Source organism: Cryptomeria japonica, chromosome 11 (assembly GCF_030272615.1).
Source record: "Cryptomeria japonica chromosome 11, Sugi_1.0, whole genome shotgun sequence".
Lineage (NCBI taxonomy): Eukaryota > Viridiplantae > Streptophyta > Pinopsida > Cupressales > Cupressaceae > Cryptomeria > Cryptomeria japonica.
In genome coordinates, this window is record NC_081415.1 from 18,668,818 (window position 1) to 18,686,832 (window position 18,015).

General features: G+C 34.2%; 1 protein-coding gene across 1 annotated transcript; it reads right to left on the bottom strand.

The window, feature by feature from the left end:
• Nucleotides 1–10,598: 10,598 nt before the first annotated feature.
• On the bottom strand, nucleotides 10,599–13,675 carry LOC131049466 (L-type lectin-domain containing receptor kinase SIT2-like). The gene is made up of 2 exons (XM_057983523.2): nucleotides 13,527–13,675; nucleotides 10,599–12,809 (listed from the first exon to the last, which is right to left on the bottom strand). The coding sequence occupies exons 1-2, from the start codon at nucleotides 13,550–13,552 to the stop codon at nucleotides 10,829–10,831; spliced, it is 2,007 nt and encodes a 668-aa protein (XP_057839506.2). The 5' UTR covers nucleotides 13,553–13,675; the 3' UTR covers nucleotides 10,599–10,828.
• Between the last annotated feature and the right edge of the window lie 4,340 nt (nucleotides 13,676–18,015).

Below are 18,015 nucleotides of genomic sequence, written 5' to 3' on the forward strand. Positions count from 1 at the left end.
GTGTCTCAACTTACTATGCATATGTTTGATTTAGGTGGACTGTCATGGATGGAGTATTCTTTGAAAATTTCAATGGGAGTTGAAAATATTTTTAGGAATATTTTAAAGTGGGCATTCCCATAGATTTTTTAATATATTTTAATCTTTATAAACCAAGCTTTGAAATTTGTAGAAGCTAGCAGTCTCATGAATTTTATTAGTTTGCATATTCAATTCAACAAAGTGAATAAATATAAGTAATGTAGGAAAATGGGGGTGTTCACAAGTTTATGCATGTAAACTAAGAACAAGACCTATATCCATAAAGGCGTTACATTCCAAGAAGAGGAAAGATGAATTCACTTGGTTCAATTAGAAATATGATTAGAAGGACTAAGAACACATGGTGGATTTGAGTTCTCCTTGGTTAGAGTTGAAAGTTGACTACATGTAAAGATGTAGGTTGAATGCTAGATCTAGGGATAAAAATGTAAAATTAACATAAATTAACATAAACAATTAGTTTTAGATTTGATATGCAAAATTAATTTCAGATCTGGAATTAAGGAGCTAAATGGATTCTATGTCGAATTTGGGCTTGAAAGTGCAGGACATGATGCTTTGGGTGACCTTGTCCTCAAAGTGCTAGATTTAGGTTACAACAGACCTTTTTGGGATCAGAATGCTACTTAGAATCTATCCCAAAATATTCATCAAAATTTTGTCAAACATGAAGGTGTGGGGGAACCTTTTCCTTCATTTTTAGCATCTACAAGGATTGTATCTGAATGTCTCTATCTACTCTACTTGATTCTACAATTGCATCTTTTGAACCTATAACTTGCACACAAAAGAAGAGGATTTTTTTTTATAGGGCTCTCTTATGTCAAACTCTAGGTATTGAATTAACCCTATAATTGAAATTGAAATTCAAATAGAATGAAAGTGCAAAGTGTGCCTTTTGAGCGCAGAGGCTAAATTTGAATTGAAATGTTGAACTTGGAATGTGATACCTTGATAAAACTTATCTAGAAGTTTTATGCAAAGGCTGATGTTGTCATGTAGGATTTCTTCATATAATATTGATCATGGATGCAATCTTGAATGCTTGAAATCTGAATGCACGACCTCTCTGTTAATGCCTTGAAAATGATTGATTCCTTGCTCACTTGAATTTGTTTGATAAGAATTGAATTGATACTTGAATCATGTAGATGTTCAAATGATAGGGTAAGACTTTGTTTTATACCTCACCTCACCAAACATGTGTTAAATTTTAAAATAGGCTTACACATGAATGAAATTCTCGTTCAAACCTTATGACTATTGTTGAGACCAAAATTGGACTCCTTTAAGCTAGTCGAGGATGCCCTTGTCCTAGAATGAGGACATCTCTAACATTCTTTTCCAGCCTAATAGGGTTAAATTTGAGACGACAAAATGAGGTGCTAGGTGAAGATTAAGATTTGAAGTTGGTGTGAGAATGATAAAACATGGTTAAAACATGGAAGGCTGAGTTATGAGGTGAGGCCTAAGAGGGGGTGAAAATTATATAGGGATACAATTTACAATGCTACATTTAGTCTCCACTAAAGAAAGAGTATGAGCCTACACCCATACTCTCGTTAAAGTACATAATAGCATTGAAAACATTTCATCAAGATATAATAGAGGAAAGAAATAACAAGCCCCCAAGGACTTAGGATATTATCAATCTAATATTAAGAGAAAATGAGAAACACATGGAGAAGAGAGAGAGTATGACTAGCTTCCCTAGTAAGGATAATGCTTACTACGAGTCATGTCACAAAATAAACAAAATTGAACTAAAAAATCAGGGCAAAGATCATAGGGAAAAGGCTCATTTTGTGAGATAATCTAAAACATGTCATGGTGTGTGATAAAAGTGTACAAACAAAATCTTGAGATTTATGCACAAAGTGTAAAAAAGAGAAGAGTTCATTCTCTAATGTCAAATCTATAGCCAACACCTTATTGGGAGCAATTACTTTAAGGTAGCATACATGCATCCAAAAGACAAGCACATTTCCACAATGATATGCCTCAAGCAACAACAAATCAAGAACAATGGAGCACAAGACAAAAGAGAGAACATAAGGGATCCACTAATTGGAGTCAGTATGCACATTTGATAAATCATGTATATCAAGTATGATTGCATTAAATTAAACTCATCGCCAAAAGGTAGTGGAACTACAAACACAATAGAGGAAGAGCACATAAGATAAACAAAAAAAGGTATTTTTGGGTCAACATTGTAGAGACCAAAAAGAGAGATCTCAAAACTTTACATCATTCCCAATTAGTTAGTACAAAAAAACATTTACTACAATAGCACATTTACAACATAACATGAATACAATGTATAAAAGAATTGAGATACAAATAGGAGAATGTTACAACAAGTTTGGCCTCTTTATTACCTTGTGCCAATAGAGCAACAAGGGATCCAAAGAGACCCTAATATAACATAAAGAAGTATCAAGAAGCATAACACAGTGGAAGTACATCACATACAGGCAAGCACACAAAAGTGAATCTACCACACAAGTGATGCTAGACTAGCAAGTCATCTACCTCCCAATCTTGATCAACACCATTTAGGGATGGTTGACAAGATGCAAGAGAAGCCATAAAAAGAATGGTATATGGGGCTATGACAAGTTCCAAACAAGGACCATGCACTAATGATGAGTCACTATTTTTGTGACTAGGACCTAGGATTAATGCTTTTAAAAATCTTGAAGAGAGCTCATGATTAATCTCAATAACCTCATACATATATTTAAGAGAGCTCAAGATTAATCTCAATAACCTCATACATATCATCAAAAAATTTAAAATAAATAACATTATTATCATCAACATCATCATCCAAATTAATCATAATAGGATATTTAATGCACATTGGAAATAAATCATCATTTTGCATAGACAATTTTAATTTTTGGCATGGTTGATTAAGATCAAATTCTCTCCTTGGGCTACGAAAAGGTTTGGAAAATGAGATCAAGTCAACACTTCCCGTTTTAGGGGAGGAAATGGTTTGGGAAGCAAGTTCATGAGCCTAGGCATGATGTCTTCATCAGTGTTTTCTCACAATATAATTTCTCTTGGTTCAGCTTGAAACTCACAAAGGTTTAGATCTATCAATCAACATATTCTTATTTGCTTCCCTTGGAGGGGGAGGAACAAAATAAACCTCACTAGGTTGAGAAATGTAGGATGCTAGCTACTTTCCTCTCTATGATGTAGGAGGTGGGGCGACAACATATATGGGAGGAATAGAAGGAGTAGGAATAAGTTTAGGTTTAGGTTGAGGAGGAGGAATATCTATGGTTGAAGGATCCTTAGGTTTACTCAAGGCTGATCATGTTTGAACTTTTGATAGGATAAGAAAAGGAGATCTTCTTAGGGCTTCGAAGGTTCAAGTTTCTGAGGCCAAAAGCTATCTAAGGTGAATTTTCCATTTTTTGCTAAGGTCTTGTAAAGAAAATGGTTGATTTCGATACTACACTCATCATGAGGGAAATTCAACTATTTAGGGATGGTATAATGAATACCTTTCATGGAAGAGAGCCAATGCTCCAATTTCACATGAAATTGGTCAGAATTAGGGATAATAGCAAAGGTAGCATCTAAGAACTTAGTGCCAACCTTAGTAGGAAAAGTGATGGAGCCTATAGTGGAACAAGTGAAACCATCATGCCCATTGATCATAACATTAATCAATGGTGTGACCAATTAGATATTTTTAAGAATAGAATGACTTAATCTTCAAACATAAGATAGTCAATGATAAAATAGACTATTATTTTTTGTATCAATACATATGAGAATTCTATTTATAAAGGACATAAATAATATATATTCAAAAAATGATTGATGTCCAGATAATATCACACTCTAATTTTCAAAATGGGGTAAAGGTTTACATCAAAAAAATAGATAAACATAAAAAATTCTACGTGGTGAGAGAAGTAGCACTAGGTGGAGGTGGTGGATCTCAATTGGTTGACCTACCCATACATCATTGGGGCCTAGAGTGAGATCAAGGGGTCCCACACATCATCTTATCCTTCTTCATCTTCATCAAAGGTCCTAGAAATAACCAGTGCCAACCATGGAAATTTTTTGGAAACAAACCATTCGAAAGCATCACTAGATGAATACCCAAGAGCACCACCATCAAGCCACCCAAAAGTTCTCCCAAGAGACCACCTAGTAGAAAAACATTGAGGGGAGGTGAGGATGATTATTATCGAACAAGCTATGATGCAGTCTTCTAACACTGATCCCTTTGGCCAGAATCTTCTTCCTCCACTTGGAGTCGCTCACCTTCTTGCCCTTGCCAAAGAGGTATGAGTCTCTTAGAACATGGTAATCAAGTTGCTTAGACCCTAATTTTTTTATTTTGCAAAGTGTTGAAATTTTTCTATTCAGTTTGGTAATGAACTTTTTTATTCTCTCAACATTCTCCTCACTAAATAAATCATGAAAAATTGTTGCTACTATATTACTTATGCACTTGACTTAAAGGTGATTATTTGTTTCCACTATCCTAAAGCTATGTATAATACACACTTTGTTGTCCCAAACCTCTTTTGGCCTTTTCCATCTACTTGTTTCACACTAAAGATGATGCAATTTAGTCCACAACTAAGAAATAATTTATTTTATTCACATAGGATATTGGCCTCTAAAAAGACCTTTTATTGATGACGAACTTTTGAACATGTTCATTTGGTGTCTTAGATATCTGTCCTTTTGAATGAGAGATTTTTATTAGACTTTGAAGGATTTTGAGAATTTTTGTTGTCCTTTACTTGACCATCTAAATCTGCATTTTTGCTTTCAAATTTGAATATGTCATGCAATTATTTAATATCATAAGTATTTGAACTCTGTCCAACTTCAAAACCCAGACTAGTCACATTATTGGACCTTCCTTGTTTGCTCAACATGTCTTCTAATCTGGTGTTTTCATATTTTTCTAGTTTCTTTCTAAACTTTACAATTTTAACTTCTAATTTTTTACACTCTTCATCCTTGGATGTCAAATCAAACTTTGTCATTACTACCATTTACTCTTTTTCTCTTCAAGTTGTATTTTCAAGTTAGAAACCAATGGTTCCAAAATTTTGCTTTTTTTAATCAAGCTCTCCTTCTCTTTCAAACCTTGGTCTTTTTGAATAAAAGTCTCCTTTCTTAATCTTTTAATCTCCTTGTGTGCACATATCAGTTCACCCTCAAGGTCAACATCCACCATCTTTGATTCACTATCCATTTAAAACACAAAACCTTGATCCACATTAGTACTTCCAATTGCCATGAGAAAAACCTCACCTTCCTCACTTGCAAAATCTTTAGATTCACTATCAGAAACATCTACAAATAAACTCTTCTTCTTTTTGGAGAAAATATTTCTTCTATTGTTAAAGAACTTCTTTTTACCTTGTCTATTATTCTTATCTTCATCATCATTGGATTCACCATAAGGGCATTTGGCTACAAAGTGTCCCATTCTCCCATAGTTAAATAATTTGAAAGGAAGTTTATCCTTATTCTTTCTTGAACCCTTCTTTTGTTTTCTTGCAAGATAAGATTTAATAACTTCAAAGTATTCAGAATCAAAAGGTGCCTTACTCTTTTTATCAACCTTGAATTATGCCTCTCTACTTGAGGATTCTTCTTTAAAAGTCCTCATTTTATATGTTTAAAGTGTTCTATGTAGATCATTCATGGCATACTTATTAGTATCTCTTACTTATTCTATGGAAGATATTTTAGAGTCAAATTTGGATGGCAAAGATCTTAAAACCTTCTTTACAACAACCTTGTCTTTTATTTCTTCTCCAGACCCATGAATAGAATTCACTATTTCATCAAATCTAATCTTCTACAACCTTTTCTTCTTCACGCATCTTTAATTCCTCATACTTCCCTCTAAGAGTTTGGATCTTTTCTTTCTTAACGCTATCATTTTCATGATTAATATTGTTTAATCTATCCCATACTTCTTTGGAGGATTTACATTGCATGACTTTAACAAAAATATATTTTCATAGCCAACAAAGTATGACATGCTTTTCTCTCGCATCTATTTCATATTGTCTTTTACCATCAATATCAATAGGTATAGTGTTAGGAACACTATAACCATTTACAACTGAACACCAAACATCTACTACTAGAGAAACAAAAAAGGTTTGCATTCTCACTTTCCAAAAAGCATAATCATTTCCATCAAACAAAGGGGCTTTAGCAATTGAAGACCCTTCTTGTTCCATAGCTATATATATTCCACTATTAGGACCAATCTTGGCCTGGTAAACCTCTACAAGGAACCTATGTTTTTGACACCATCAGTTGGATTACTAGGATCACTGAGAGGGGGGGGGGGGGGGGGGTGGTGAATCAGTGATCTATACAAAAAGTCTCTTAATCAATGAAAAAATTTACCACAATGATATTAACATTTTCAAAAGATTATAAGGTAGTATCAACATCATTGGATAAGTCAATCAAGAGATTCAATACACGAGTATAACACCATGAAACCAATATTTGAGTGGAAAACCCTTAAAGGGTAAAAAACCACTGTAAACAAGATTTATATTAGGCCTCAATAGCCAAACCTCATTGGTTACAAATTAGGAGTAGCAACGGCAAGCCTCATTGGCAAAAAGTTTAGAGCACCAACCCCTTGCAACTTTAGGAATATCAACTCCAATATGAAGAAGCATCCACTCCTTACAGATTCACAAATTGCATATCTCAGAGGATTACTCTATTTCCATACAAAAAATGTGATACACTACCATTCCTCAAATCATTGACAATCAAATTGACTCAAAGATCAAGTCTCTATTCTACAACTTATGACATTACCCAACTTCCCTTCAAGAATATTTTTGCATTCATTATTTTATCACAAATTCTTCATCTCCATGACTAACTATATAACCAATCAAATATATCAACTTATACAATTCTTTTTTTAAACAAAAGTCTAACTCACTGTTATAAAAATCTCACTATATCAACAAACATCATTGCATTATGAAATTAGAAAAAGAAAAATAACATTGACACCGATCAACACTATTCTTCAAAATCAACTTCTGTAACCGTTATTAAGAATGATGTTCTATTTCATTTAAAAATTATTATTCATTATATTTCTCAAATCATATTGTTGTGTACTCACAAACTCCTCACACATTTTTTGTTGGCCTCTTTTTTTTATTATCAATACAATCTCAAAACAACAAATATTTCATAGTCAGTATTGAGAAGAAAGCAATCACAAAACCTATTGACCAAAAGGGTAGCTATCTATTAAACGTTAAACTATCTTCTAAATCCATGCATAGAATAATATTAAGAATTCAACCTTAATAACAACCTTCAAGTACAATTTGATAACAAATGATTAACACTAGTTAAAATTCTTCAGTTATTTTGACAAAATTGTGTCATTTGTCTTTCTATCGCTGGTCTTTGTTCTTTCTATTGCCCAAGAATTCTCAACTTCTCATTCTATAACATTGCAGATTCAAGTTTCTATCACTATGAAGGAAGAGCATCAAATATTTAGTATAGATTCTAAGCAACATTCACAAATTAATCTTCATGCTCATGTGCTTTACAAATAAGTAAGCATTGACATTGTCAAAAGATGATGACCAGAAGATGACAACCACAATATACTTCATTATCTTAAATACAACTACAACTCACACCAAGAGACTTTTATTCATTGTGTCATAATTGATTGATGCAATCAGAATAAAAGAAGAATGAAATCAAAATGAAGTGCTATCAACGTGTATTCGTGCCTTAGTCACCTTGTAACATCAACAACAAACACAGATTGCTATGTCTTTAAAGTTTTTCTATCACTTACAGATCTTGTTCTACAAGCACACTTATTGACATCAATGACAAAATCGTCAAACTCAACAAACTTCCCCTTTGGCGTTGACGTCAAATAAAAGACATTGAAATCACCAAACCACCATAAAAAATATCATATGATAGGTAGGCATGACTGTCGAATTCTAGGCCATTGTAGATTTCCTCACAAATAATATTGAATAGCTTATAAACAATATCTAATTATAATGTTTAGGTCTTCAATGCACACATTAAATCTACTTATGCAAGAAGTGAGCATTGGTTATATTGTTGTTTATTTTGCCCAACAATATTTATAGTTTTTGTTATTTTAAGTGATAATTTTTAATCATATCTTTGATGCGATGATAAAATTGACCATGCCAATGATTAATGTGACACATCCAAAATTCGATCATTTAATAAGCCTCACATTGATTATGAATCTATCCTTCTTAAATCACCTCGACACAAGACAAAATTGAAATAATAAATGAAAGCTTAAAAAATATTCATGAACCATTGACTTTCTACTAAAAAATTCTCTTTTGTACAAACATATATTTTAGCTCGAGAACAAGAAGTTGCATGCAACACCACCAACCCACAACTTATGAACAATTAAAAGTCATTTGGTAAAATTTAAGAAATCAAATCAACTAATTGTTTTAAATATCACCATAAAATAATCATGTCTTTTGAAAAGAAAAAAACCAAAAAAACATCATTAATTGTATTACATTCATAAATAGCAAAATATTCCAAACGCAAGATTTAAACCATTTCAGTCCAAATCAATCAAAAAGATCGTCCATAATACTGTGAAAATCAAATCAAGTCAATTTTTTATTAGACATCAATAAAATATGTAAGAAAAATCATATGGAACTATAGCGGGGGGCACATGCACTAAATAGTGATTAAACTGACTTTTCAATTCACTATCATTTGAGGATTTCTCCCTTATGCAATGTGAAAATTGATCGGCATTTAACAATTAACTGTCAAAAATCAATCCTGGGGGTTCTGATTCGATGATACAAAGCATTCACCGTAATTCGATAGGAGAGAACGCATTTTTTAATCAGATCATTATAGGAAACTTCAAAATTTAGTTGGTCATTGTAATGCCCTACGTCATCATTAGTTGAAAATGTCCACTCTGTTTGGCCTACTAATTTCTTCTCCACGTCTCAAAAGTACATTTGAGTATCAGGCGGGAAGAAGCTTTTCCTTATGAGAACCATGATCATGAAAGAAAAGTTTAGAATTTGGTTGGTCATTGTAATGCTCCTGCATCATAATTAGTCTAGAAGAAGATTTCCCCTAGCTGTTGTTTGAACAATGATCATGAAAGAAAACTCTAGAGTTTGGTGGGTCATTGTATTGCTCTGCATCATCAGTAGTTAAAAATGCCCACTCTGTTAGGCCTATGTTTTCTGTCGTAGCTTTGAAATCTGACAAAAGATACTCGTCACAGTACTGTTTTCTCAGGCATTAAGTTTCACGATTTCTAGCATGACACCGTGCTTATTTATTCATTAGTAGTAGAAATAATTTCAATGACATGATTAGAAATGCTATACCTCCTGATTCTCTCCAATTTACTCAAAGAGTAGTCTTCTGAAATTTTTATTTTTAGGGGACTTCGAATTCTGAGTTTTAGGACAGAACGGATATTCAAATTCACTCGCTAGACCTAATTATTATTGTGGCTATTACTTAAAAGGCTTTGTATAAAGGCATTACGATCTTCCATGAAACCCTGCACTAATATTTTCTGATGAAACCCGCATTGTTAGTAAATAAAAAACCATTATTATGGAGACAAGCATGTGCAATTATAGTTGGGAACAGTTTAATAGCAACTCTACCAGAAAACTAGATGACAATGCTTTTGGCTACATCAATGGCATACAGTATTTTCCTGCAATGTAATTGAAGTTGTTACAGAATCTCCATGTGAAAAATGCACCAGTGGAACTGACTCAGGGAAATCTGAGTTACAAGCATCTCCAGGAGGAATGATCACAATGCTCATTTGAAATCTTAAGAATGCCCATTACAACCTAGTAAAGGTGATGAAGATGCAAATCATGACCAGGTACCGATGATAGAGCTTTGTGGTGCGATTCCAACAAAATATGTAACATATGTTCATGTAGATACATCTCTGTGGGACGAAGGTATCTTGTCTCAGTTCAGAATTCGCCATTCAAATTGCAAATCATTCGAGTGTTTTACTTTTTGCTTATCTGGATGTTGGGCTGCAGAAATTATTCGATTTTCCTCTTTGAAACTCTCGATTTTCCTCTTTCAAGTAAGCTGATAACTGCTTTATTGCAGAGATGTGTACCCATGAATACAAAACCATTTTACAGTTTTCAATTGTTCGAAACATTGACCAGCTCTTTTATGCAAACTCAGTCTCTGCATCCCTGGGCAGGATCTTTGCTGCTTTGCAGCTCTTGTTTCAATGGAATTTGATCCTGTTCGATGATTCTGGTTGGTTTCAACAGGGATGATAAAACATTTTTTATCATAACTGAGTCAAGCACAAAATTGATTAGATGTGACTAGATCAGGCACTTCTTACCTTGAACATTAAGCAGTCTGTTCTTATCCCGAAAATTATTATTTATTTCATACTATGGATTTGTATCATACTCAATTCAGTAACATTAAAATTAAAATGAAGATAAAAATAAAAAATTAATAATAAAAAAATATACGTAAGACATTCAGGTCAGGTGGGATTACGTACACCTAAATTGGTGCTCCAGAATCCTACAGGCACCCAAAAGTACTACAAAACCTTACATTCACGAGTCTAGAACAATAGCAAAACACAAGAAAATCCATCTTATACAGTGTCAGAAAAGAAGTTTTTGAAGGTTGATGTTTTGCCCTGACTGCGTAGAGTCTATCGTCAATCAAGAGACATGGAAGTGGAGTACGAAGGAGAATTCAAACTACTTTTGGGTGCATTCATCTCCAAATTAAACTCATCAGAAAAGCCTGGTATCGGAGCTTCTTCTTCAAGTATTTGCAAAGCTTGCCTCATGCCGATTCTGCCTTCTGGCTGTGGATTAGAACAGAGCAGCCCCAGTTTCAGCACTCTCTCCATCTCAACTTCATCATATTGCCCACCAAGATTCGGGTCGGCTGCATCCATGAGATTGCCCGCCGAATACAACTCTCTCACCCAGTCCACCATAACTACTTGTTCAGGTTGGAGAGTGGGCTCAACAGGTCTCCTTCCACAAGCAACCTCCAACAGAAAAATACCAAAGCTGAACACATCTGTGGCTGGGCAGGCTTTTCCAGTGTGTATGAGCTCCGGCGCAATGTACCCCAGCGTTCCCACCACACGAGTAGTATGAGAGTTTTCGTTATGCTCATACAGACGCGCAAGCCCGAAATCTCCAAGCTTTCCATTGAGCTCCGAGTCCAGCAGAACGTTGCTGGACTTGATGTCTCTGTGCACTACACGTTGCTCCCATCCTTCGTGAAGATAGAGCAAACCCGCGGCAACATCTTTCAGGACTTTGTACCTGTGAATCCATTCGAACACCTTCTTTGGCTTTCCAAATATCATCTTGTCCAGGCTGCCACTTGGCATGTAGTCATAAACTATGAATAACCGCTTTATTCGCCTGCAGAAGCCTCTGATCTGCACAAGATTTCGATGTTGAAGGCGACCAAGACTGGAGATCTCTGCTATGAACTCCCTCATCCCTTCCTCAGTTTCTCTGAGGATGCATTTCACCGCTACTTGGAGGCCGTTTGTGGCCAGAACTCCCCTGTACACACGACCAAAGCCTCCGGATCCCAAAAGTTCTTCCTCTCCGAAACCCTTTGTTGCAATATGTAGGTCTTTGTACTTAAATCTGTGAGGCCAATACTCCATCTCCCATTCTTCAATAATATCTCTGTACTGATTTCTTTTCCACCGCATAAGCGTTGCTGCCGCCACCACCAGGAGGGGGAGGATGCAAGAGATTGCAATGCCAGCTATCAATCTGGAATTTGAGCTCTTGGATTTTCTGTGTGTAATAACATCACATAGCTCCAAATTCAGGAACGAGGCTGCTCCGTTTGTAGTAAAGCTCCAGGCGACTACGTAATGCTCTCCAGCCAGGCCTCCTGTAGCTGCTGAGAAACCAACGTAGATTTCTTCTTCAAGAATGTCGGACAGAGATATATTTTTCAAATATAACAGGGGTTTCTCTGGGCGATTTGAACATGCCTCTGCGATGGTTACTTTGAGCTCGTTTAGAGGATGGTCATAATCAATCCAAGCCTGAATATTCTGGCCATTGCTGAGATCCAATTCTCGCCACTGGCTGTTGTCATTCCAGTAGCCTGCAGTCTCAGATTTTACAGATGTGAGGTCGTTCAAATCGACACCAACGTGATTGTCGTCAATGTCCAAAAATTCCAAGTTCTTTACTGTGTCGAACTCAACCGCGAAGAGATGATTAGAGGCCTTTCCCATGCTTGAAATATTTTTCAACAGGCCAAGATACCCAGAAGGTAAAAAACCCTCTGGAGATCTGTGCGGCGTCATTATAAACGCCAGTCCATGCCCGCTTCGTGAGAGACATGAACCGGCGTTAATAATTTTAAACACAAAACTTGTGCTGAAAGACAAAGCAGAACTCAGAGACCCACTATCTTTCATACTCACAGGATGTCCATAAAAAGCACGGCCGATACTGTATTGGGATTGATTAGTAAGGAAGATGGCTTTGGACTGCACTGAAGCATTCCCAAACAATTCGAGGGTCGAAGCATCGAATTGGTTGAAGATAAAACTTGTATCCACTTGTGCAGTAAGCGAGGAAGGGAAGAATAAAAGGAACACACTCACTCCTGCCATTTTCAAGCTCCAGCTCGTCTTCCATTTTCTGTTCCAACATAAAACATAATGACTGACAAATATCATCATGCAAAAGAAAAATTCAAGGCGGGTTTAAATACAACTGGCCATAGAGGAAAACAAAATTGAAGTAGAAATGGATGCAATAAACATAAAATGAATTTGTTAGTTAATGTTTCTGATTTTGATTGTCTATAATTTTTTTGTATCAATGTTTCGGATCAGAAATGTGATCCATCAACAATTATTGAGTATTCTTTAATTCTGTTGATGGATGACAGAATTGAAAGAAATATAAAATTGGAACACAAATAAACTATTCTATTAATTGAAGAAATTACAAGAGCTTCTTGATCAACTGATCAAAGATCAGACTTCTTGATCAACTGATCAAGGATCAGACTAATTGATAGAGAATGAATTACAACTGCCTCATTATATAGAGGTCTTAGATACATCTAGAACTTGTATTATTAGAAATAAAGCAAAAAACTAAAACTAAAAAACTAAAACAACTTTTATGCATAATCATCTCAAACAAAACTGAAAAACTAAAAGCATAAAACTATGCAAGTAGGAGGAATTACTAAACAATATTCCAACAAGAATATGATCTGAAATACAAAACAAATTATACACAAATAAAACTAAAAACATTAACTAACAGCTACCATGAATTGTGAAAAATAATTCGTTCTATAAAATGAATATGATAATCCAAACTTACAAAAGGGTGCAGACTTACCTTTTTGTGTCTTGCAGAAATTTCATAGTTTTTACGTGGTTTCCCCCCTTATGCCTCTAATGCTCTCTGGTTATTCACCTTTAAAATGTAAACACGAAAAATCATCTTTCATATTGTTCACAGGTTAACTGGACCCATGTTGGGCTGGGTGGATATGTTTGTCCTCGTCATTGGCGTGAGGAATATGATAGTCAATGGCGTGAGGAATAGGATAGTTAATATGATTCACAAGATTAACATAGTCAATAGGACAATAGGTTCTACTATTTTTAATGATCGTCAACATTTCTATATGTAAGAGAATAAAAGGACATGTATTAAAAAAAATAAGTGGATAGAAAATCACATTTTAGTTCAAACAAGGTTAAGGTTCATATAAAAAACATTACATAAATATAAAATTCTTATAGTGAGAGCCGTAGCAGTAGGTGTAGGTGATAGTTTCTAATTCTTCAGCATCTTTCATATATCAATAAAGTTCAAAGTGATGTCAGGGGTTCCATCTTCATCATATTTTTCTTTATTTTCATCATAGGTCTAAGAAATAGCCAATGCCAATTAAAGAAACTTGCTAGAAACAAATCATTTGGAAGTATCCCCTGACAAACACCTAGGAGCAGCACTAGCAAGACACCCAAAAGCACCCCCAAAGGGCCACCCAAGAGTAGCACCTTGAGGGGGAAGCAAGGTTGAGCATTATCAAATATACCACAAAACACTCTTGTGACACCAATCCCTTTGGTCAAAGTTCGCTCATCTCTTTCCTCCTCTTAGGGTTGCTCACCTTCTCATTGGCACCAGAGGGACAAGAGTCTCTTTGCTCGTAGTAATCAAGCTACTTCGACCCTACTATTTTTGTTTTTTGAACTATTAATATTTTGATATTCAATTTGATAATGAACTCCTCCATTCTCTCAACCTTCTCCTTATAAAATAAATCATAAAAAAATGTTGCTACTATATTACTTTTGTACATGATCTAGAGCATACTTTTTGTTTCTACTATCCTAATAGTATAAAAGATACATACCCTCTATCCTCAATTCTCTTTTGGCCTTTTCCATCTACTAGTTTCACATTGAAGATGATGCAAGTTAGTCCTCAAATAGGCAATGAGAATTTTTTATCCTCATGGGACATTGGTCTCTAAATAGGCCTCATACTGATGGTCCAATGTGGTTTAAATTGTTGAACATGTGAGTCTTGGTTGTCATTGATGTTAAATATATGAGTATTTATCAAACATATTGAGTTTTTGTTGACATATAAGTATTGGTTGTCAATGTTGGTAAACTTAGTAGTGGTTCAGTTGTTGGTGCTATTGGTTTGTCTATGCATTGTTGAGTCTTATTGTTGATCTGGCTATTGGTTTGAAAGTATCACAATGCAAATGTATATGGTTTGACAATATTTTGGTTAAGCCTTTGATATTGGTTATATCTGGTTGTTGGCCCAAATATCTATCACTAATTAGTATGATGCAAAGTTGTATACAGTCTTTATGTAAAATGATGTGGTGCTTTTAGGATTTGGTGGATATACTATGGAAACTATTTGAAAGTGTTTTGTATATTAATATGTTGTGTTTCTGAATGACTGATGCATTTTTTGCTTAATCTAAAAATTATTATGGTAACTGGTATCTTTGTTTGTTAATGTATGGCTACATTGGATATGTATTAGATGGACTTGTAGATTGGTATAGAATAGTTTTCGTGGATTGATCTTCCTACATTTCATTTTTCAGTTGATAGATGTTGACTATAAGAGTTGTCTATGTTCAGAATGTTATGCATTACTCATCTTGCTAGTTCTCTATGGGTGTTGTGGATCATTCAATTCATACTTCTATCACATTATGATACTTTTGTGATGGTCCACATATACTTTTTTAGGTCCAGATTAAGTGTTTTTGGTAAAACAAATCAATATGAACTATCTTAAGTGTTTTGATTTGAGCAATTGCATGTAAAGTCTTTTTGGTATATTTGGGAGGTGTGTCGACTTGGTGTGAACCCTCACATGTCTCTTTTTCCTTTTGCATTCATTGTGTTTGGGTCAATGATGCAAATTATACATTTTACATCTTCTTCTGGCCAACCTTGTAGAGATTATTATTGATCCAGTTGGTATATAATAAATAGATCAATTGGGTTGGGACATGTGGTAGAGGTGTGTATTGTAGGTGTATGGAATGGAGATGAGTATGTAAGATGTGATTCGAGTTTAAAATAGTGCAGTGGTCTGGATGTGTTATGTTGTAGAGAAAGAAGTTGAGTCAAATGAGTATCAAGTTGTGAACTCCTATCTGCATATTGGTAGATGCTATTCTCTATTGCAATTCAATTTGTTATCATTATTGTATCTAGACAAGTAGTTTGCATCTTTTCCTAAAGAAGTGTTCTTTGGTTGTGCAACTCTTTTTTTTTGTATCTTTTCCTAAAGTTATGTCCTTTACCTTGCAAGTTTAGAGTAGTGATCTCCCTAGCCTATGGCCTATACTCATTTTAAACACTTATTACATATATTGTGAGTTTGATTCTCAACATGGTTTTTCCCAATTTGTTTTTTTCATGGAAAAATATTGGCGTTCTTGTGTGGATACATTTATTTTTTCAGTTATTAAATACTTTCATGCACATTTGATGAATGAATATTATGGTTTAAGTTTGTTTAATCTAATCAAGTTTTAGTGTATGTTGATTCACCACCCCTCTTAGCATCTAGTAGTGTTCAACACTTGGTATTAGAGCTTTGGTACCTAAAGAAATAGCTTAACCATTGAGTTAGATCTAGGAATTTTAACACTATGTTTGGAGAAGAGCTGAATGATATGGATTTAATGAGTTAGAGTGATTGGGATTATGTTTATATTTTTGTTGATATGAAATAAGAATTAAGATCTGTGTTGGCAGACTTCGAAGAAAGAAGAGAAAAACACAACAAAGCAATTGAAAAGATTATTTATTTAAGAAGCTTGCTTGAAAAAGAAAGAAGGTAATTGATGATTTTGAAACAAAGCTTGATGAGAAGAATAAAGAATGTTCAAGACATGAAGAAGAAGTGATTAGACTTAAGAAGGAACTAAAAGATGCTAATGATTAGTTTTAAAATGGACTAAAAATCAAAGGTAGAAGTGAAGTACTTGATGCAATGCCCAGTTCTCAAAAACATAGTAAAGATAAAGGAGGGATTGCCTATGAAAGTGGTAAATATTGTAATTAATCTAATAAGAAGGATAAAGGAAAGAAAAGGATCAAGAATGAATTGAAGAACTCTAATAAAGAATCACAATGATTTCATTTCGATTGGGAACCTTTGCAACTCCTAGAATTGGAAGAACTTCAAGAGATCTCCTTCTACTCTTTCGATGTATTCCTCATCTTTTAATGATAACTTTTTTTCATGCAATAAATTTGGATTTAGAGCTAGTGAATGTAGAAGTCGGATCAAAAATCAATCCTTTAATGGAAATGTCACTATTGTAATATGTTTGGACACAAGAAAAGTGAATGAAGAAGTAGGTTAAATTGAATGGATATGAAAATATAGGCTTTAGTAGATATATTCAATCTTTCAATGGGTACATTAAGTTTTTTTTCATTGCAACCTTTATTATCTTATCAATCAAGCTTTATGAACAAGTAGCATAATCAACGATACTTGATTTGTTATATGTCTTGTATGCATAAATTTTAGAGTTCTTTATCTACCCATACTATTACAAATAACAAAATAAAAAATACCACAAAATATAATTAATCCTTCACCAAAATGATTGAATTCGACATTCTTCATTAACACCTTGACTATTTTTGTTTTCCTTTTCAATAAGTCATAGAGGATTATTATCCTCTTTGTTGTATACTATGCTAATTTATTCATCAGCTATCCTCAAATTGAGGTTAGCCAGTTTTAAGAAATTCCTTGTATTGAGATAAAGATGAAATATATTTTTTAGGACTATAAAGTGGTCCTTACATCCTAACCCATTTCTTCTAGAAAAATTTGAAACTTAGATGGCAAAATTTAACATGGTACAATTTTGGTGTGTTTACCATTATCAAAAATTTTAAATCAAATGTATTGCTTATTTTGGACTATTTTCTATAGTTGAATGTTTCTTTCCCATGCTTCTTTTATTATGATATTTATGTAATTATATCCCTTGCCATTATTACCTACATTCTTCTAAATTATAAATTGTGTAGCCTTCAAAAGTAGGTGTCTTTCAACCATCATGCTCATGAGTTTTCATGGGACATATTATGTCTCTACCATTAGTGGTATGCCCTAACCTAGATCCACTTTTCCATGGGTAACCTCTATAGTTCCAATACACTAGTTTTAAGTGCTCTTGGGGGGAAGGGAACTAGTTTCTATTTGGTTTGGGGCCAAAGGTTTAAGTATCTAATTTTTCCACCCGTTATTTCTTTGTTACATACGTTACCACCCTTTTTTAACCTTTCTTTTTCTTTGATATTCTCTT

Coding starts and splice junctions, on each gene's coding strand:
- LOC131049466 (XM_057983523.2), bottom strand. CDS start 13,552: ATGAAATTTCTGCAAGACACAAAAAG. Junction 12,810..13,526: donor TTTCTGCAAGACACAAAAAG/GTAAGTCTGCAC, acceptor ATGTTGGAACAG/AAAATGGAAGACGAGCTGGA.